Here is a 22,584-nt window from a genome sequence, read left to right on the forward strand (position 1 = left end):
TGAAATAGTAACCCATAATTAAGTAGAAAAAGGCTTCTTTGTTATGTTTAGGAGGATGTTAACAATAGTTTACGTACCAGCATATTCAAAATCCACAAGTTCTATATAGTAGCACCATTTTTGTTTTTTTGAAGAAATTTCACATAGATGTAGTCAAAGTGAGTGTGCTTAAACAAATAGGAACAGTCTGAAAAGATAAGTTAGAGCCTATTAATTCTCTGGCTCAGCTGCTGGAGCCCCTTAAAATTATAGTATAAATATTTGAAGAATGTAACAGCTTTGTTCCCTGTGTGGTCTGAAATGTAATTCTGAGTACAAGTGAATACACAACACAGTACTGTTATATACAAAAAAAGTTTAATTGAAATACCTGTATAAAAAATATGATCTCCATACATTTCACACTGTTAAACAGAAGAAAAAAATCCAAATCCAAGCTGCACAAATGCAACCAGAACACAGAAACACAGCTATTAAAATAAATTAATGTTTATGACTCTGCCACCCTACCTTCCAGAGCCAATACACAAAGACTGTACAATGTCAATAATTTAAAACCCTTCCAAATAGCATTACTTTACATTACTGGTAGAATACCAGACAAAGGCATACTAAACTTTAAAGTCATTCTATTTCCCTTAAATTAGACTTTGTACAACATTTTCCATCTTCCAACAGAAACTGGTAAGGTCAGAAAAAAAATTGTTTTGTTTTTTTAAACAAAAGTTAACAGGAATGCAGAAAAGAGTGTCATGGGCAAACCACTAGAATTCCCATGGGGAAGGGGGAAAGCAGTGTTGAATATAACTCTAACCAAATAAATTAAGCAAATAAATAGCCACAGTTGAAACTGTGGGAGGTCTTCTAAAACTTCAAACAAATAAATAAAAAAAAATAAAAAAAAACAACTGTATAATACATGGGAAAACCAAATTTACATAAACACATTATACAGGTATGGAAAAAAGTAAAGTCCTTGAATATTGCATTGATTGTGCATTTAACATGCCCATACATACTGTAAGACTCGCAGGTTGACAAAAGGAGATGGGTGAAGGGAGGGCGGGATTGAGAAAGGGGCTTCGCATGCCCAGTGGTAGAGATGATAAAAGAAAACAAGAGTGAATGTTCCTGATTAAAAAAAAAAAAAAGCTGATATATCTGTTCATATTTGTATGCAGGCTATAGGAAATATTTTGGAGCAGCAGAGGTGGGTTTGGGGGAGGGACGGGGACTGGAAGGAGTGAAATGTCTGTGTTCAAGTATTCCATCGCCAGTGGATGGGACTACTTCATTCAATCACCGAACATGTTCTCCAATGCATCATAGGAGCTGCTTCCTCCAGCACTCAGTCTAAAGGGAGCAAAATCCTATAATGAACTGGATCTTCTTTGGACATACACAGCTCAAAAAAGAAAGTCCCACTGAAGCAGCTTTCAAAAAGGCACTCAAAAGCAAATAAAAATCTAGTCCAGGCTCTATGAGAGCAAAAAAGTTTACCATGTATTCAAGAGGTCACTGCTTTCTTAATAAGGTCAGTCTTTTGACTAAGTACTGGCCTGCAACTCCCAAACATCAGCGTTTCCAAAGGAAATTTCTCATTCCAAAGCAGAAACCAGCAAAAAGGGAAAATAAAATCAAGTCCCTCAGACAAAGATTCAACTACAGAATAATGAATGCATTTTTCTAGCCCCTCCTACGTATTGGCAGCAGCACTGTGGTCTTTCTGCTTGTAGCTCCCCTCCCATTGCAAGGTCCTTAGTGTTTCACAGACTCTCATTACTTGAACTTGTGCTAGATACATCAGTATCAAGGGTCCGAAGCCTTATGTCACAGTCCTCAGACTTCACTACTTCAGATTTGTGCAACCATGCATGGTCAAAAATTTGTTCGAGTGTTGGTCTGTCTGAAGGCCTCAGTGAAAGGCACCATTTGATCAGCTGCTGACATTCTGAAACAGATGAAGTAAACAGACAACATTAGACTACAAAGCAAAAAGAATCTCAAACAGAAAATCAGCCATTATCATAAATTAAGTGTTAGTAATTTTTTTGTTTGAACTCACCAGGTGATATTCGTCTCCTGAAGTATAACCGTCCTCTCAAGATCTCTTCATCTTGTTCAAAGGGAATGTCTCCACAAACCATATCAAACAGAAGCACTCCCAAGGACCACACTGTTGCTGACCTCCCATGGTATCTGTGGTATCGGATCCATTCTGGAGGACTGTACACTCTCGTTCCTACAATGAAAAAATAGCATCCCCCAACATCAGCAAACTAAGTTTTATTCTACCCCCCTAACATTTTAGTTGGGCTGCCCATGCATATCAAACCACACAAGAATAAAAAATTCTAAATATTTAAAAATCATAGTGGGCCAAATTCATCCCCCGTGAAAGTCCAGAGAAGCTGGCTACAATTACACCAGGCATACATTTAGGCCATTAGCTTGTGCTGTTCTGTTGTGATGAATAACATAGCTTCCATCAGCTGACTGTTTACTAAGGCATGGCTCCCTTTCACTGACCATGTGGCGTCTACAGCATCACACCAAAAATAGACACAAAAGGACAAAGGGAATGGGGAGGGGGCAGGGGGAGGAGAACGAGAAGAGAAACAGAAGGTGAAACTCAGGTCGATCTTATTACATACAGCTAATCGGCTTTATCCAATTCCAAGACAGTGTGAACAAAATACAGACTTGCTCACAAATTAATTTTTCAGAATAATCAAAAAAGGCTACTCCGGCTCTCTGAAAAGGCTCTTAGAAACCGCCCTCCCTTGGCACTAGGCTGTTCCTTGGATACCAAACAAAAACTGGAATTTGTGATGCTGACTGTCACATGGCCAGGAGGTTCGGGTTTCACAACAAAACAGATGTTAAGTGCAGCAGCTGACGACAGAGAAAGGGAGGGGGAAGTCCCTCATCTATATCAAGCACACTCACAGCTAGGGGAAAAAAATATTTATATCTATCATCTCTTCCTTCCTTTTCAAGAAGCATTTCAGTTTTCCTATATTCAAAAAACCCAAATTTAAGTCATTTAAGGGGCATATATAATTTACCCAGGATTTTAAATCTGCAATGCAGGCATCAGCTGGGTTGAGGGTAATTCATTAAATTAGAAATCAAAATATATGCATTGCACATAGCAAAGATGGGAACGCCTGGCGCTGGTGAAGCCTCAATGTAAACAGATCGCCCTCTAGGAAAAATGCCTTTTCCAAGGCAGGGAAATATAAACTGCTGCGTCACTGCCTGGAATCGCTTCTTTCCTACTCAACAGAACACCCCCCAAACGCCTCCGGTGCACAGGTTTAAATTACCCGCAGATCCATTACCAGCTACTGCAGCTGCAGAGCCACCTTGTTGTTGTTCTCAGGAGCTAAGAATGTGACTAAACCACGCAGGGAGAGCGCATCGGGTAAGCCCCGGCGCAGGGCTTTGCTGTCTCACCCGCACGGAGGCATTTTGGGGATGGGAGGGGCACATACCATCGAAGTCGGTGTAGACAGTGTCCTTAAGGATGGCTCCGGAGCCGAAGTCGATCAGCTTGAGCTCGCCTGTCCTGAGATCCACCAGCAGGTTCTCGTCCTTGATGTCCCTGTGCACCACGCCGCAGGTGTAGCAGTGGCGCACCGCCTCCAGAACCTGCCGGAAGAAGCCCCGGGCCGTCTCCTCGTCCAGGGCCCCCTTCTCGGTGATGAAGTCGAAAAGATCCTTCACCAGCTCGGGCCGCTCCATGATTATGAGGTAGCCGTCGGGCCGCTCGTACCAGTCCAGCAGCTTGATGACCCCTCTAAAGCCGGAACCCACCTTCTTCAGCAGCACGATCTCCAAGGGCACCATCGCTCCGCTCTGGGCAGCGCAAAGAGGCAAGGGCGGCGGTCACTCACCGTGCAGCCCAGGCGGGGAAGCCAACCTGCCTCCCCCCTTCCCCACACGCAGGCTCCGCCGGGCAGAGGCGCACACACCCCACGCGCTGTGCACGGAGTCTCCCGCAGCAGCGCGGGGGCTGGGGAAGTCCAGCGCCGCTCCGCTCCGCTGGGGGGGCTCCGCGACTGCCGCAGTCAGAGGGGGAGGGGCCAGGGGAAGAAACCCCGCCAAAATCCCCCCAATGTAAACAATAACACAGGGGCGGGAGGAGGGACCCAGCCCTCTCGCCACCCAAACAATAGCCAGCCTGGGTGACTGCCGGGCGGGGACAGCCGGCTCCCAGCTTCCCTCGGACCCACCGCGCGGTTACAGCCGCTCCCCAGCGAATACTTACAATGGTGCCCCACTCGGTGACCCGCTCCTTCACCACATGTTTCACGGCCACCTGGGGGAGAGAGAAGGCGCGGTCAGAGCGCGGTGGGGACGAGCCTTCCCCGCTCTGCAGCGGCGGAGAGGGCTGGGGCGGCTGCGACGCGCGACCCTGCAGCCACGCACACGCCGCCCCGAGTAGACAGCAAGACACAACTACGCAGCCATGAATAGCCCCCCTTCTCCTTACCGGCAAGCCGTCTGCTATCCTGGTCCCCGCGTACACCGTGCCGAAGCCCCCGCTGCCCAGCACGGAGCCCACCTGGTAGACTTTATCGAAGGGCTCCTTCTCCGATTTCGCTAGAAACGGAAAGAAATTAAGAGAGGTTGGAGGCGCCCTATTAAGAAGGCAGGACACGAGGCAGGCGAGAGGAAGCCCCGCCAGGGGAGCCGCATGGCTGTTCACACCGGCACATGCGGCTCTTCATCCTAAGCTCAGCGAGCAATGGGAAGCCAGGCGGTTTTTTGTGCTGTACGCCGGCAGCGATCCGACAAGCCGCCGCCCAGAGCCAAAATATCCAAACACGCCCCACTGGAGGGGGGGACGCGGACGCCGCGCACTCTCCCATAACAACCCAGCTAACCGGGGAGCTGTGCCCATCCCTACGCGGCGACACGCTAGCAGGGAATGTGACAGCCGAGAAATCCTCGGAGCTTGCAAACTCCCCATTAAAAAGCGACGGGCACCGCACCGCGGCTGGGTCACAACCAGCGAGTCGCTCACTGCGTACCTGGCTGGAGGATTTTCACCGGCAAGTGATCCATGCTGGTGGGGTTGCAAATGTGAGCGAGGGAGCCAAACTTAGAGAGCAACATCTTCCAGAGGAGCCGGGGAAAGGGGGAGGAAAGAGATCCTGCAGCGAAACGTAGAGTGTGTCCTCCGGGCTAATTATTCAATTAACGAGCTGCTGGGGAGGAGCGCCGCGCTCTCCTTCCCGACCCGGGAGGGGAGCTGCGAAGCGGCTGCCTGGCTCCCGCTCTGCTCTCCCCGGTCCACCAGCAGCAGTTGATGTTGTAGCAGAGGGGGGCAGACGCCTCCAGAAATAAACAGCCACAAAGAATCCAAGCTAAAGCGGCGTGGAGCCCTTCGACAAAAAGCAATCAATAACGGGGGCGATGCTCTGCTTCTCCCACCGCCCAGCGCAGCTCAACGCAACCCTAGATGCCAGCAGGGCTGCGGAGAAAGTGGGTAAAATCCGCCCCGGCTAGAAGGACGCTTGCTCGGGGCCGCTGAGTGACTGCGAATTCAATCCAGCGCCGCAGTAAAGCCGTCACCCCTGGTGCAATAGCAGCAGCAGCGCAGCCTCCTCGGTGCCTGCTCACTTCTGAGCTCAATTACAGCAGGAGCTGCCTCTTAACTCTCAATGTTTTGGTGCGGAGAAGAGACACAAAATATCCCTCCGCGGGGGAGTGGGAAAATACCTCGCTGTGCCTGTCGGATTACTTCCCCTCCCGTAGAGCACACCGCGCTGGGATGTCTTCGTGCGGTCTACGGCTCCGGCGGGGACTGCAAAGTCCCAGCCCGCAGTAAATACAAGGGAGGGGGAACTGGAACTACTTATTTGTAGTAATAGACGCGCAGAGTTACACTGTCTGAAATTTTCACCACACACTAGCAAAAAGAGGGGGGGAGAGCGAGCAAGCAAGATTCTCCAATTTGCATTACTTTATCAGTCAGCCAATGAAGGGCCACCTTTTCAAAGGGGGTATCGAGCGGTGGCCAATCAGGAAGAGGGTCTGTTTGCATATGCTAAAATGGGGCCAGGCGCGCAGGGCGGGAATTCCTAGACGCGCCTTTCCCCTCATTTCTCCCGGCTGCGCTGGGGAAAGGTCACTCTGCGCCGAGCTGAGACACTGCGTCTGGCGCTGGGGTGGGAGGGAGATAAGGGGAAAGAGCAGCAGCAGCTGCCGCCATGATCACCGTTGTGGGGACACCGGGAAGGGGAGGGCTGTATGCATGCTGCTCCTTTGATGAAGCCACCCAAACCGTTTAGAAACCGGCTTATTTATAGCGCAGCGTTCACCGGAATAACACATCCTGCTCCCTTGCCTATTATAGCTTCATTTGTGCCTGCCCTTTCTCTGCTGTGATTTCTTACTCCGCTCCCTCCCGGGCCGGCTGAACTGCACCCCGCTTGGCGGTGCAGTTTGCTCCACAGAGCCTGGGTCCGAGCCCTTCAGCCTGCACCCCGGGTCTTAGCTGCAGCGAGTCTTTGTATGGCCGCATCTGCCGTATGAACGCGCACGTGCGTTAGGGGGAGCTAATGGGATTCCCTGATACACGCTGGGAGACTTCAGTATGTTAAACCTGAGCCTGCCCTTGAGCGGCGAAGAGCCCCTTCGTAGTTAGGCGTCAGTTAAGAACTGCAAGAAGCGCTTGTTTCCTCCCCCCGGCGAGCCCGTCCATTGGGTTCGCTGGGCTGGAAATCCGCACAGACGCTGCAATGTCACACGCTGGATCCCGTGCGTGGGTCTGAGGCACCTCTTGACGTCTGGCGCCGGCTGAGATTGAAAGGCAGCTCCTCTCTCATTAGAGTCCATAGAGGGCGCTGAGGCAATAAGAAATCATCCGAGGGAAAGCCGCATGGCGTCCTCAGGCGAGGTAGGCGCTCAGAGCTCAGTCTCTCAGCTGGGAGGCAAGTCTAGATTAATTTTAAGGCAGTTTTTAGAACCACCTCTCTCGTGAAGAAGGAATTTACAACTTGTTTCAATGGAACTAACTTCACTCAGTTTCTGCCATTTCCACTGAAACTGGAAGGGCTTGAGCTGGCCCTGCCTACACCGCTCAGGTTGGCTTAGGGCTTGTTCACCAGTTCTGTCCTTATTGTATTTGGTGGGTAGAGACAACTGGATAACAGTTTTAGGGAATACTTAAACTCAGCTTTCCAGTTACTGGTAACGGGGCTAGAGGTGCAGCAGCTGTAGTCTAAGGACTTGTCTTCATTGACATCACTGCAACAGTTAGCTGGAGTTAGTACAATTGAGTTACTGCACTTCAAAACAACACTGGAATTACACACAGAGGGATTTGATTAGCAGCAGAGAGTGATTGGATTACCAGAATGATTGGATTAGTTGATGAGCAGTTTTAACCCAAGCTGCTGCTTCCCCTCAGCATTACTAGGGCCTTGTCTATGACTCAGTTCCATCACTCAGGGGTGTGAAAAATCCACACCTGAGCGACATAGGACCTAACCCCTGTTGTAGATGCCATTGGATCAAACAAAGAATTCTTCTGTTGACCTAGCTACCCCTTTTTAGGGAGGTGGACTAACTGTGCAGGCGGTGTAGGTAGTGTCACACTGAAGTGCTACAATGCAGTGCTATAGCTGTGCCACTGTAGCGTTTCAAGTGTAGACAAGCCCTAGCTCAAGCATTAGCATCACTCAACTTTCAAAGACCCCAGTTCCCCCACCCTTGACAGAAAAATTCACACCCCTGAACAATGTTGTTAAACTGACTTAACCCCAGTGTAGAAAGCACTAGGTCAATGGGAGAATTCTCCCGTTGACCTAACTACCGTCTCTTGCAGAGGCGCAGGGCTGTCCCTATCCATACGCAAACTACGCAGCTGCATAGGGCACTAGGAAACTTGGGGCACCAAATTGCCCCAAATTTCCTGGTGCCCTACGCAGCTGCGGGTTGCATCCAGCTCCAGCAGCCAGCCCAATCCCCCAGACGGCTGAGCCGGCCCCTCGTGGGCTGCGTACAGCAGGGCCCAGGAAAGCTGCCCCTGCCCCATCCCTTCCCCTCTGCCCCTGCTCCGCCCCGTCCCTTCCCACCCCTGCTCTACCCCAGCCTTGACCCCCCACTCCACCTCTTTCCCCCCCTCCAAACCCCATCCCCTGAGCTATGCATCTCGGGGGACTGCAGCAGGGAACCGGGTTGGACCCTCCCTGCACTCACTGGGCAGGCGTCGGGAAGTGGAGTGACCTGGCCCCAGCCGTGCCACCGGTGAGTGCTGCGGGGCGGTTCCCCCCCTTCCCCCAAGCCTGGGAGCTGCGGGAGCAGAGCAGTGCAGGCTGGGGCCAGGTTGCTCCACTTCCCGCCGCCCCGTGAGTGCGGGGGCAGGCCCGACTCCTGCTGCCTTCCTTCACTGGCTGTTCCTGCCTCCCAAAGCCCTTGGACATAGCCCCCCTCTCTGCCCTCCAGAGTCCTTAGATGCACCCCCCTCCCCACTTGGAGGCCCTGGGCCAGCCCCCCTGCAGGGGGGCTGCGTAGGGCACCACAATCTCTAGGGACGGCCCTGGAGAGGGGGATTACCTATGCCGATGGGAGGACTTCTCCTGTTGGAGTAGGTAGTGTCTTCACTGAAGCTGCTTGTGGTTCATGAACCTGGGGAAGATAAGGGCACCTCTTCACTACCCGCCAGATCGGCGGGTAGCGATCGATCTATTGGGGATCGATTTATCGTGTCTAGTGCAGACGCGATAAAATCGATCCCTGATCACTCTGCTGTCAACTCCGGAACTCCACCGCAGTGAGAGGCGGAAGCGGAGTCGGCGGGGGAGCGGCAGCGGTCGACTCGCCGCCGTCCTCACAGCCAGGTAAGTCGACCTCCTCCCCCCCGTTCCCCCCACCCCGTAGTGTAGATCTAGCCTAAGTGTCTGAATGTCTAAATTGAGTGCGAGGCCTGAAACAAAACAAGTGGGGAGGGGGGGAGAAGGCCTTCTCTTATGACTTTTAGCCTAGTGCAGTGGTCCCCAACCTTTTTGTGGCCAGTAGCACATTCCTGTTTTCAGAAGAGTGTGGCGGGCGCCAACAATTTTTCAAGGCTTACTTTGTATTTGTACATTAAATAATACGAAAAACATCATATTTAATATTACATAATATATGAATCCAGAGAGAAGAGAGAAGCCGGAGAGAAGCCGCGAGGACAGAGAACACCGCGCCCGCAGCCTGAGTTCTCTGTCCCCGTCAGGCGCGGGGCTGCGGCTTCTCTCCCCTGTTGGGCACTAGACGGGCACACATAAATGCCCTGTCGGGCGCCATGGCACCCGTGGACACCGCGTTGGGGACCACTGGCCTAGTGGATAGGATGCTCAACTGGGATGTGGGAGTCCCCTGGTTCAAGTCCTCCCTACTACTACTGAAGAAGTACAGAGAAGAGAAACAAAAATAATTAGGAGTCCAGAAGAGCTTCCATATGAGGAGAGATTAAAAAGATGGGGACTGTTCATCTTAGAAAAGAGATGACTAAAGGGAGATATGTTAGAGGCACAGTTGCCAACTTTCACATGTTAAATAAGCACCCTGACTTTCACAATAAGCCAAAATCAATCTAATCCCATTTCAAAACAAGCCAATCCCTAAGACCCCCAAAACTCTATTTGACTAGATCCCCGCGGCGTGCAGTCTGGGACTGTGGTGGGCCCACTGTGCACCTCTGACTCTCTCCCCCTCTTGCCCCTGCTTACCCCTTGTCCCTGCTTGCCCCCCTCCCCCCCCCACTGCTTTCCAGGAGCTGATCAAAAAAAAGAAGCAACAAGCTACAAGCCAAAAACTAGCCAACAAGCAACTCACAAGCCAATTAAGCTAAAACCAAGCCCAACTTCTGAATTTTTTTTTTGGCGGGTTTGGCATGTTTGGTTAGAGGTCTATATAATCGTGAATGGTGTGGAGAAAGTGTATAAGGAACTGTTACTTATCCCTTCACGTAGCACAAGAACTGGGGGTCACCCAATGAAATTAATAGGCAACAGGATTAAAACAGACATAAGGAAGCACTTCTTCACACACTGCACAGTCAACCTGTGGAACTCGTTGTCGGGGATGTTGTGAAGACCACAGGCACCAATTTTCCAAAGTGCTGGGGCGGGGGGGTGCTCAACCCCTGGCTCTGCCCCCAGCCCCGCCCCCACCTCACCCCTTCACTCAAGGCCCCACATCTACCCCACCTCTTCCCGCCCAGTTCCAGCCCTTCACCCGAGCATGCCACATCCTCTCTCCTCCCTCCCAGCCTCTTGCACGCTGCGAAACAGCTGATCGTGGTGGGAGGGAGGGAGGGGGAGGTGCTGATCCGTGGGGCCTGCCGGCCGTCGGGAGGCATTGGAGAGATGGGGGGGAAGTTAGTAGGGGGGTGAGGTGGCTCGGAGCCACAGCCGGGCCACAATAAGACCCAGGCAGACAGTTGTGGGGAGCCGCGGTGGATCCTCCACCTGCCTGCAGTGCAGAGGGATGGGACTGAGAGCAGCCCCCGTCCGTGTCCCCACCCTCCAGGGTCCTTGCCCGGACGAGAGCATGTGGAGGGTCCACGATGCTGCCCGCACGGATCTCCCTGACTGGGCTCTGGCGGGGGGGTGCCTCGGAGCCTAAGCCCGACCAGGTAAGTAGAGCCCTGCAATTCATGGATATCTGCGGCTATCTGCATCCGTGGAGCGGATATCTGCAGATTATTTTTGCGGAGCGTGGTCTGATGCGAATACACATTTTTGTATCTGCACAGGGCCCTGTAAACCTTCCATACTGTTTATGCTGCTCCTTCTGGTCTGCCTCAGAAAATTCATTTCTAGAGCCCTGAACAATTGCAACTGTAGGACACATATAAACTATTTTTGCCTTATTTGAATGTTGTTTTTCAACTGTAAATGGGAAGCAATTAAATGGTATTATGCTAATCTGTTCTTTGATGTACAAATAATTTTTTATGCACAAGGGTCCCTGACAAGCGTCAGTTGTGGTATACAGCAATATGGGAACACCATACAAGGTTCTGCCTGCTGCCTAGGAATAATGACTGACTCGAACTTTGTCCTTAGTTATTACAGGGTATCTAGGTTCAATTTGCTGTGCCACAGCATCAGGTATGTCTATTAAAATTGCCATAATAGCTGTCAATTGGACTCCAATAGCAATAGGGCAGCCAAAGTGTTCTGGGTTACAAACCTTTTTGGCAGTTACATAGTGTATTTAGATGGAGTGATGGTGTAGTCATAACCGTTGATAATTCTTCCAGTTTCTTCCTTCTCTTGACCATCATTGCTTCCATTTTATTTAGACTGAACTTCAGTCATTTAATTGTTGCCTAGGTCCCTTTCCTCATCATGCACATGGCAAAATAAAATAAAACTCACCACCTTCAGATGAAGAGGATATATGGAGCTGAGTATCATTAGCAGTAGACTGATGTCAGCAAGGCAGTGATGCCTCACAATCTCCCCATGTGACCTCAGATATACATTTAGCAAGAAAAGTGTCAATGAAATCTTGCAGAATCCTGCATGATAGGGCCTTTATGGTAGATGAACAACCTCTCAAACTTGCCATTTGAGATTTCTCAGAAAGGAAAAACATGGTCTTACGGGAGAATAACACCTTCCATCTCTGTCTGTGAGATCTGGCAGGTCACCAACACTTTGTAGTTAATGATGTCAAGGTCAGCTGATAGAATTCACTGAAAGTCACTGTGAATACTTTTATAGGAATCTGGGAGGGAAAATGACATCAGAATTGCCACATTACAATCTTCCCAATAATCTTCTCTAAAAATGATAAGTTTGAGAAAGCTCAGTGATTGACAAGGAAATAACTTTTTCACCTGAATGACCTTGTCAGTTACTGATCAAGAAGCCATCATTTGGCTTTAACAACTGTGACCTTTTGGGAGGTTATTAAGAAGGTTGTAGTAGGGCAGGTCCAGATTCTTTTGGTTTCTTATCAGTCTACTTTTAGGCCTGGATACAGACACTGCATTAGCTACCTTGGTAAGTTATCTTTTGGCAATAGACAAAGGTCAGAGGTCCATGTCCCTTTGATTAACCTTATTAGACTCTGATACTGTTGACAGGTGTGGCTGATCTGCCTGCAAGATCTGGCAGAGGTGGATGGGCTGTTCTTCTGTAATGTCATTATTTCCTTTCTGAGAAGTGAGTCTAAAGGGCCTGCTCAATTTTTTTGTGTTATTGGAATCGTGTCTGTCCAGATGGAGACATTAACAACTCCATTCACAATGGCGCTTAAACCTCCACATTGTTTTTTCCCCAACTATGAGAGAATCTTGCAGGTTGTAACCCCTCTTTCCTCTATTCATCCAGAGCATCTGTGAATGAAACAGCTGAAACTACTAGTGAAGATGGCACCTCTTCCACAACATGAGTCTCAGTCTCTTCTTTGAATCACATTTTACATTGATGAACACTATTTTCCTGGTGCATATTTAACCAGGTGGAATATTCCTGCTTGGAAAACAAAACAATACAAAGCAAAACCAAACTTATGATACTTATATTTATATATCATTGACAGTATTTCCACTTTTGTACATACATGCGTGTTATTGGATTCACCATATGCAATTAGAAATCTGACTAAATGTTTAATTTGCTTTATCTGATATAATTCCAACTGCTGCTTTTAAGATGTTGTTATGTACACAATATACAGCCTCTCTACAGTATTTTCCACTCTATGCATCTGATGAAGTGGATTTTAGCCCACGAAAGCTTATGCCCAAATAAATTTGTTAGTCTCTAAGGTGCCACAAGGACTCCTCGTTGTTTTTGCTGATACAGACTAACGTGGCTACCACTCTGAAACCAGAGAAATATTAATGTCAGTAATCTAATTAGCTGTTTGAGACAAGGGCTTCATGAATACAATCATAATTTGAATGCTACAGAAGCAACTCTCCTTTGAGACTGACAAGAATTAGTAATCTGCCGAATCAGCAAATAAAATTTCCAGAATTATATGACCTGATTGCAAAAGATGTATGTTTTAGCTAAGCTGGATCTTTGGGAGTTATCTTAGTACACCAATCAATGATTCTACAAAACAATCTGATATATACAAATGTCATCATTTACAGTGTGGGTAGTGGGGAGCACAAATACACTTTTACATGGAGGCAGAGTTATGTTCAGTGCATGACCAGAGAGGGGTGGGCAGAGGTGACAGATAAGCCCAGTACATTACCTTCATTGCACCTAGCCTCTGTCCCCTCAAGAATTAAATCCTAGGGAGTAGCATCTGAAGTCAAGAATCAGACTTTTAAGATGATATTCTTTATGGTCACGCAGTTGTTATTAATTGTCCCTTGCATAGTGACAGATGATTAAAGTAATTGTAAATAAGGAATCATTATCCTGGGAGGGTGTTTCTAGCAGAGTTCCATGGGGTTCTGTTCTTGGTCCAGTGCTATTCAATACCTTCACCAATGATATGGAAGAGAATATAACATCCTTGCTTGCTAGTAAAATTTGCAGGTGACACAAATATCAATGGAGTGGTAAATAATGATGGGGTTTGGGTGAGTTATATGGACCTCTCAGGATCTCTTTGTAAGGTGGTCTTATTTGAACAACGTACACTTTAACGCTGCCAAATGCAAAATTGTATATCTAAGAACAAAGAATGTAGATTAGTCTTAAAATATGAGAGTTAGTGTCCTGAAATGCAGTGACAATACAAAGGACTTGGGGGTCATGGTATATAACCAACTGAACATAAGCTCCCAATGTGGTGATATAGCTAAGAGGGAGAACATGATCCTTGGATGTACAAGCAGGAGGCTATCAAGTAGGAGTAGGGAAGTGGTATTACCCCTGTATACAGCATTAGTGAGACCACTGCTGGAATAATGTGTCCAAAATGGATGTTGAACATTGGAAAATATTCAAAAAAGAGATCCAAGAATGATTCAAAGTCTGGAAATCATACCTTATGGTGACAGTCTTAAGATTATTTAGTTTATCCAAGAGAAGGTTAAGCAGTGACTTAACTGATATCTATAAATATCTGTATGGGGAAGAGTTTTCTGATATTGGGGAGCACTTTAATCTAGCAGAACAAAGTGCATCAAGATTCAGTGGTTGGAAGCTGAAGCCAAACTCACACTAGAAATAAGGCACCTTTTTTTTTTTTTAAATGGTGAGAGTAATTAACCATTGGAACAATTTACCTAGGGATGGGTGAATTCTCTATCATTTGAAGTCTTAAATCAAGAGTGGATGTCTTTCTAAAAGGTACACTCAAAGATACAGCTCAAATAGAAGTTATGGGTGTGATGCAGAAATGTAATGGGTGAGGTTCAATGGCATATCGTATGCAAGAGGTCAGGTTAGATGAACCTAATGGTCCCTTTTGGTATTAATGTCTGTGACATGTCCGTTTATAAAACTGATCAAGTCTGATGGCCTAATTCTCCACTGTTTTACATCTGTGTTAGTGTAATACCAGTGCTGGAATAATGTGTGCAGTATTCGTCACCCCATCCAAAAAGATTATTGCAGAACTATAGGGGGCTCAGAAAAGGGTGATGAGAATGATTAGGGACATGGAAAAATCTCACATATAAAAAGAGATTATTTACCTTAAAAAGAAGAATAACAAGAGGGGAAGTGGGAAAAGTATAAATAAAATAATCAATGTTCTAAAGAAGGTAGATCAGAATATTCTGTTCTTTGTCCCACAACACATGAGCAAGGAGACATTGAGTGAAGTTGGCAGATTTGAAACTAATAAAGGGATATAATTTTTTCACACAACATGTAATTAGACTAGAACTTTCTCCCAGCAGGCAGCTGACCTGCCAGGAAATGTCTGTACCTACTGCGGGTGGATCTGTGGTTCCAGGATCGGACTCCTGAGTCATTTCAGGACCCATATGAAAATCTGCGGTGGAGATCATCCTCAAATTGCCCACAGCTCCCACTGTAATTTCCAGCCAATGGGAGCTGCGGGAAGCAGTGCAGGCCGCAGCGACGTGCTGGCCACCGCTTCCTGCAGCTCCCATTGGCCGGGAACGGCAAACCACAGCCACTGGGAGCCATGGACAGCCGTGCAAATGTAAACAAACTGCCTGGTGGCCCACCAGCGGATTACCCTGATGGGCTGTGTGTGGCCCGCGGGCCGTAGGTTGCTCACCACTGAATAAGACTGTGGAGCTCATTGCCATTGGAAGTCATTGAGGCGAAGAACTTAGAAAGATTCATAGAATATCCAGAGTTGTCATAATTAATGTCAATTTTTGGAAGGTCTATTAAACCTCACTCTTCAGGGTTTAAGTCAATCTCTAACTATTAGAAAACAGGTTGAGACCAAATGTGGCGGCAGATTATCCCATATCTACCTACTGTGGGGTTCTTATTCATTTCTCTGAAGCATCTGATACTGGCCACTGTCAGAGACAGAATACCTAGATTGACTTCAGGTCTGATCCAGTATGGAAGTTCCTAGGTTCCTGTATTAGCCAGTGTAACTCTCTTGACTTCAATGGAGTTATACCCAAAGTGGTGTAATGCAATGAAGACTCAGCCCAGAATCTTTAGTCCAAAGAGATTGTGTCTAACATAATGGGTATGAGGAGTAAAAGACTGTCTTTACGTCCAGAGCTGATCCGAAGATGCTAAAATAAGGCTCAAAATCTGATTCTGTTCCACCTTCATTTTGTACATTTTCAAACATTAGAACACTGTGAACTATTAAAGTCAAATTTTACCTGAAATTTGGACAGTAATCCCATATTATTTAAATCATTCCAGTTTATTTATATAACTTATTGATTACCAATAACCAAATGCATTTGGATATGCTCTCCATTAAATAATTCAATAACTTGCTAATCATAAGCTGGTTCCAAAAGCCCTGCTACAGACCCACATCACCTCTACTTTCAGCAAAGGATAGATGGAAATAGAAATTAATAGGCTGTATAAAACAAACAATGAAGGCTCTCACAGAAATTGAGAGAGAGTTCCACAGATGAGGGCCTACCATACAAAGATCTGTGCCTGCTCCAGATTGAACCTTGAGACTGCAATTTAGTCAACCCCACAATATTCCACTTGCAGAATACAGCATCAGCTGGTACCTTAGTACTATGTTATTACTTTCCATTTTGGCCTTCATAGGGCTATGTTTCCAAATTTAAAGGCACAGTGGGTCACCTTAAGTAGGATGAGAGTTGTTTTTATCAGGAACTGTTAAAAGGATGCATTTGTTGTCATACAGTCATGGTGAAATAATTCACAATTGTAGGTGTGATAGAAGGATACATTTTCAGGATAGTGGTTAGGATTTTATATGCACTTTTACCGGTAGAGGGGCTCATAATTGGGGCTGGGTGGAACAATCCAAACTGATTGACATAAGAGGGTCCATATTTCCCCTACATCCCTTTACAACACCATCTCCTTTTATATGTGCCAGACTCCAATTCCATTTCTGAACAACAGGTCAATCCCTCTACATGCATTCACATAATGAGAATTAAGTTAGAGTTTCACACTTCAGATTTCCAGTAACTGCCTGAATAAAATGTATCCCTTTGAGCCAAGTAGAGGAAGAAGCCACCAAATGACTTTGAACTGTGACCCAGGGTTCCCATGATAGACTACTAATGGGCCCAATGCTTTAGGTCTAAAGGGCACACGCCTGCACATAGACCTCTTGTCTGATTTGGGATGCTGCCAGCCTATAATTATCTGCGTCAATCCTTGAAAACGTTGGAATATAATTATTAACTGGCTAGGGCCCCAAACCCGCAGGAGACTGCCACTTGCGTGGAGACAATTGCAAGTTTGGGCCTTAGTCCACATCACAAGCTAACTAGATTGTGTGTTATATATTTTAATATCATCTTATCAGATAAAAGGCCCTCCAAACTATACTAAAGTATTTAACCTACAACAGAAGTTTCACATTTTTCTCCAAAGGCAGAGAGTTTCTGGCTATGTATGCTATTCTGTAAGGCTGGCATGAGGACAAACATTTTATGTAGTTCTTTTTGTGGTCCATTTTTTTAGATGGATATTAAATTAAAGATCAAGTCTGTTTAAAAACAGTTCCATTTTGTATAAGGAGAGCTGAGAGCTTGTTTATTTAATGTATTTGTAAAATTTAAAACTCATGGGTAAGAATTGGTTAATATTGCTTACTAATCTTTGATCAAGGTTCAGCCAATTGTACTGCAATCTTAAGCTACAATTAGAAAGTATGAATATGTAACTGTCCTTGCTCAAAGTTTCATTCATAGATAGCGAAGGTATGTGTTCTAAACACCATGTGACTATACAATCAAAGGAAAAGGTTCTTGTCTACCTTATCAAAAGTTTCTTGGAGCTTATATTGACTTTATGATCATAACTTCTGCATTTTTTTCACAAACTTTGTTAGTATTGTCCTTGTCTATATTATATTAATATATCTATCTATAGGGCTTTTAAAATTATTTCCTAAATATTAAAAGCCAACAACAAATGTTCTAGGGCTATACTCTCCCTAACTAAGCTTTCCGTTGCATTCTCTGTGTTAACTAGATGACTTTGTTTATGTTTATATTCACAGCTAATAAGTCTCTCTCTCCCATCCCACAAACTAATCATTTTGTGTACCTCAGGTTTCAAGGCCCAATTTGAAACACTTCAAAGGGGCCTGATTTTCAGAAGGGGGGAAAGGCGGTTCAGTGTTCTGTGGACCATACTTTAAATATGTTAAGTCAAGGCACATGTTCAATTGTGCATAGTTTCCCGCTTCAGATAACCAGCTTCTTTTCCTTAGTCTAGCTGTGGCACTCTCCCTCCAACAAGCGCAAACACCTTCTCTTCTCCTTATCTATGTCTTCATGGGACTCAGTGGCCTATCCCTTTTCTCCTGTTCTTCTGCCTTCCTGGGTCTTCAATGGGCACTAGAAGGGAATTCTATCCCAGCAGACTAATCATTCCTAAAAGAGTCCTATAGAATGGAGTAGGAAGCAGCTTAATGCCTCTCCCTGTTGACGTCTCTTTATTGAGTGAAGGTAGGTATGGTGAGTACTTTCTTTTCTACATTTTTGAGGAACCCAGAGGGGCATTCAAGTACCCTATTGTACTTACGACAGGTCAGCAAAGATATTATTAAATAGCTTTCTAAACTTTGGTCTTTCTATGCAAAGTTGCTGTAGCCATGTTGGTTGCAGGATATTAGAGACAAAACTGGTGAGGTAATATCTTTTATTGGACCAACTTCTGTTGGTCAGAGAGAGAGAAGCTTTTGAGCTTACACAAAGCTCTTCTGTGTAAGCTTGAAAGCTTGTCTCTCTCACCAACAGAAGTTAGTCCAATAAAAGATATTACCTTACCCATCTTGTCTTTCAGTCTTTCTAATCTAGACAGTACTACTAAGTACTCACAGTTCCTTGGATAGGTTTTCACTTTGTGCCTGTTTTCTTTTAAAGTTTAAATAATAGGTTTAAATTTGGGATCATATTTACCAAAACCCTGCCCCTGCCTCCTCCTCTTTAATGGAGACAGGGGTTGGAGTCACTTTGCTAATTCCCTTGGAGACAGACCATAGCACATGAACAAACATGTTGAAAGAAAGCCAGAGCTAATGGGGGAATCCCCCTTTGCTCCTTCTATGACCCCAGTCTCCCAGCAGCTAGGATGTTATCCTGTGCAGGGTTGAGCACTTTTGGAGATGTACTAAGCACTCTCAACTCTCACTGACTATAAGCAAACCAGCATTAATAGGCCTTACAGTCTGGCCCAGTACCACTTTGCACAGTCACCAGTTTGTTATGAGTGGATCCAGTTGTTTGGTCCTGTGTGCTTCCAAGTTAACTGGATCTGGATAGAGTCTAGTAATTGTTTTTGGGTCCATAGGACACAGTCCTAGACATAGAGCTCTCATCTGATACCTTCCTTGGTACTTGGGTTGCTGCCAGACTAGATTACTTAAGTCATCACATTTGTCCTTGTTAAACATTAGCGCAGCATTGGCTTTTCTTCCAACTCTTTGGATCTTCCTCAGTTAGTAAGATTTTATTAAAACTAACATCAGTGGGCTAGGTACCTCTTTGGCAACTCTTTATAAACCTTTGGGTGCAAGTTATTCAAACCTGCTGATTTAAAAATGTTTAACTTTAACTGATGTTTAGCATCTGTATCGTTGGAAAAAGTATTTCATCATGGTGTAGCTACATCTAGCTTTGTTCCAAATACTGAACATATGTCTTTTCTGCATAATTGACAATTTTACCATTTCCATCCAGTAACATATAACAGTCTTAGGATTTTTTTGTTTTTGATATTTTATAAAACCTATTTATCGCCTTAGCCCAGTTGACCATAATTTTTTCATTGATACATTTAGTATGTCTTATTAATTCTCTGCATTTATCACCTAATTATATTCCTTAATTCAATTTACCTCCTTGCCATCTGCCTAAAGGGAAGTTGGATATCATCATATTTAATGTTATTAGTATTTCAGAAAAATGAATGTGAACCTTAGTAGCAAATTCCAACATTTTAGAAATGTGGGGAAAAGATGAGGTTAATAATGGAATTCTTATCTCTATCTTGTATTTAGAAATGTCAAGGAATTAGATTTAATGTGACCTGGAGTAAAAACTGTAGCGGCAGGGTCAGTGCTATATTAAATACATTTGTGAACATAATTTTTAAGTGTGAGCATGTAAATAGGATATCTAGGTCCTGCACATGGATGCTCAAATCGGCAGTTAGGTACCAAAATGCCAGTTTTAAGTATTTGAATATTTAACTCTGGAATCTGTATGTTTCTTTAAAATGCCCATTTTAAAAGTCTGACCCCGAATCTATGTTCATGGAAGAATAAATCTCATGGTCACTATCCAGATATTTGGGCACAATTCTCCAGTACTTCGAATGAAATTCTGACTGTTGCTTTGGCCCCTCTATGGGTTAAAGAGCCAAAGTACCATAAAGAGGCTCTAAAAGCCCCGAAACTGGCCAGGGAGACCTTCCTTGTTGCAGAAACTGAGGAAGACAGCCACAGGGTTGTCTTCAGAGGGCTTCCTTGCAAATCCTAGAGGGTCCTGCCAGGGCAGGAGAGACATGTCAAGGGTGGGTCAACATGTGCTGCTGCAGATATTCTAGGCCGTGCTGGCTGCCCATAAGCAGCTAGGGCCAGGCTTCCATAAGGTAGGCATACTCCAGGGCGCTGTTTAAGGTATGCTGGATGCTGCTCCGGCCCTGGAACAGGCCAGAATTTGGAAAGCAGGTGGTTTAAAGTCACTGTAATCCCTCTCCCCCATGCTGTGAGTTTGTGCTGTACCTCTTAAAGGTGCAGAACAGAATCTCACCCTTATTCTGATACATAGGGGTCAAATGTTTGAGAGCTGCATGAGTCCTGCACAAGGGGCTAATAGTATTGAATGCCACTTGCAGGACTCCGCAAACCTATGTATATCAGAGAATGCTACTGTTCATGGTAGCTCACTGTTTGTGATGTGGGCGAATGTGAATATCTGAAAAACATTGGTGCAGAATAGATCCACATGGACACAAATCTGATAGAAGGGTAGCGGTCAGGCACATGTTTTACTTCCTGTTCCCCATACTCAATATTCGCTATACAAGTGCATTAGAGACATTTCTTCTCAAGTGAGGATTCCATCTGTCCTCCCTCATGGTGTCTGTGATCAAAGCTGTTTTGCTCTTGCATTTGGGTCTGTATCCGTTGTTAGTGAAATTACCATTATGACATTTAGTAGGTTGAAATTAAAATTGGACACTTGTTCATTACATTGACAACTTATCTAAGAAAAAAGCTTTTCCATTCACTTCGAGTGAATTCAGTGGTTTCTTATCACACTCTTAAATAATATTATGCCTGTTTATATAATGTTCTGCAGCAGACCACACTGTGTTGATACATTGTGGTCTATAACATGTAATTCTAAACTCAGAACATACAACCAAAATTCATTCGTCTAAGATTTTATTCCTAAATTAACTCTTTCACTAGTTCATTATGTCCTTTCAAAATGCAGAAATGTGAATAATCATGAACCAGTGTAAAAAAGTGTGTATGAGAAGTTCAATATAATTCAAAGAATGCAATTAAAAATGAAGCAAAGTATATATTTCGGGGAGGGAGAGACATCTACCAGATACTAAGAAGTTGTTGTGTTGTCTGTAACCTTTGATTTAAATATTTTCACTTCGTATTTTAAATATAAATACTAATACTAGTGATCAACTTAAAGCCTCTAGGTTTGAGTCACCAGGCTGGTTACAGATAAATTTAATTTGGTAGAGGATTATGAATGATAGATTTAGTCTTTATTTAAAATAAAATAATTAGTTAAAGCAAACAAGCATTACAGTATAACCATACACTGTATTTTAAATTCAGACTGGGAATAAGGCCTACATTTTTAACAGTGAGAGTAATTAATTATTGGAACAACCTACAAAGGGTCATAGTGGATTCTCCATCATTGACTATTTTAAAATGATTGGATGTTTTTCTAAAAGATATGCCCTAGAAATTATTTTGGGGACATTCTATGGCCTGTGTTATGCAGGAGGTCAGGCTAGATTATCATAGTAGTGATCCTTCTGACCTTAGCATCTATGAATCTATGAAAGTTGCATCCAGGGACAATCAGTCCCTGGATGAACAGAGTGAGTATATGATCCTTCCTCTAATGGTACCTTGATGGTGGATGAGTGTGCTAATCTATAATTTTTATATGTAAATTATATTGTAAATGATTTTTATAATCATTTACAATACCACCTCTTAATTAATCAGCATTAAGCCTGCCTTTTACTGTATCTATTTTTCCACTACCATAATTAAAATACTTTCTACTCCCTCATTGGCTATTTAATATAAAACATCACGTTTAATTAATATCTGTGTAAATGCCATTCCAGTAACTATTAGTATAGGTAGGATTCTTCCAAAACATTCACATTACATCCAAAACTCTTGTTAAAATCAGGTAGAACCAAACATGTTTACAAAATGATCTGGGGTTATGTCCTCACTTATCTTTAACTTGCCTCTGATCTGTCTCATTTTATTTCATCCATAGTGTACCAGACTTCGTTATCATCAAGCCTAAATTTAGGCCCAAAAATATGTTTTCTACTTAAATTTCAGGACATTTCTATTACATTTTTATTTAACATAAACATCATTTTTATACGTTTACATGTCTACCTCATTGCTTAGTTTTGTGAAACTTAGTTACACATACTCTGTAGAGCAGTTCTATAATGTCAGTTCATAGGCACTGATTCTCTCAATGATAATGGATGAATGGGTGCACATGAATCTAACATACATAAGTTTCAAATGGCCTGACTTTAATTCCCCTTACAACAGTGTAGATCAGGAATAAGTTGATTTGAATTCAATGAATTTACACCAGTGCATGCAAGATCAGACTCAGGTCCCAAATCTTTGCTAGGCAGTGTGAGAATGCATAAGAAAATATCCAAAACATGGGACACCTTTTTGCTGTGGTAAGAAAACAGTTTCTCTTGTCATGAACTGTATTCATATAAATTCATAAGACAA

General features: G+C 44.7%; 1 protein-coding gene across 2 annotated transcripts; it reads right to left on the bottom strand.

Annotated features, from left to right (window-relative positions):
* Positions 1–338: 338 nt before the first annotated feature.
* On the bottom strand, positions 339–6,797 carry PIM3 (Pim-3 proto-oncogene, serine/threonine kinase). Of its 2 annotated transcripts, XM_005286095.5 has the most exons (6): positions 5,040–6,797; positions 4,499–4,608; positions 4,274–4,324; positions 3,498–3,861; positions 2,066–2,242; positions 339–1,951 (listed from the first exon to the last, which is right to left on the bottom strand). In XM_005286095.5, exons 1-6 carry the CDS (start codon positions 5,122–5,124, stop codon positions 1,767–1,769), a joined length of 972 nt encoding a protein of 323 aa, XP_005286152.1. In that variant the 5' UTR covers positions 5,125–6,797; the 3' UTR covers positions 339–1,766. The 2 variants fall into 2 exon arrangements, with proteins under 2 accessions (XP_005286152.1, XP_042700288.1); XM_042844354.2 differs by lacking the exon at positions 4,274–4,324 and having other exon boundaries at positions 5,040–5,829.
* Positions 6,798–22,584: the final 15,787 nt, after the last annotated feature.

This window comes from Chrysemys picta, chromosome 1 (genome assembly GCF_011386835.1).
Source record: "Chrysemys picta bellii isolate R12L10 chromosome 1, ASM1138683v2, whole genome shotgun sequence".
NCBI classification, from domain to species: domain Eukaryota; kingdom Metazoa; phylum Chordata; order Testudines; family Emydidae; genus Chrysemys; species Chrysemys picta.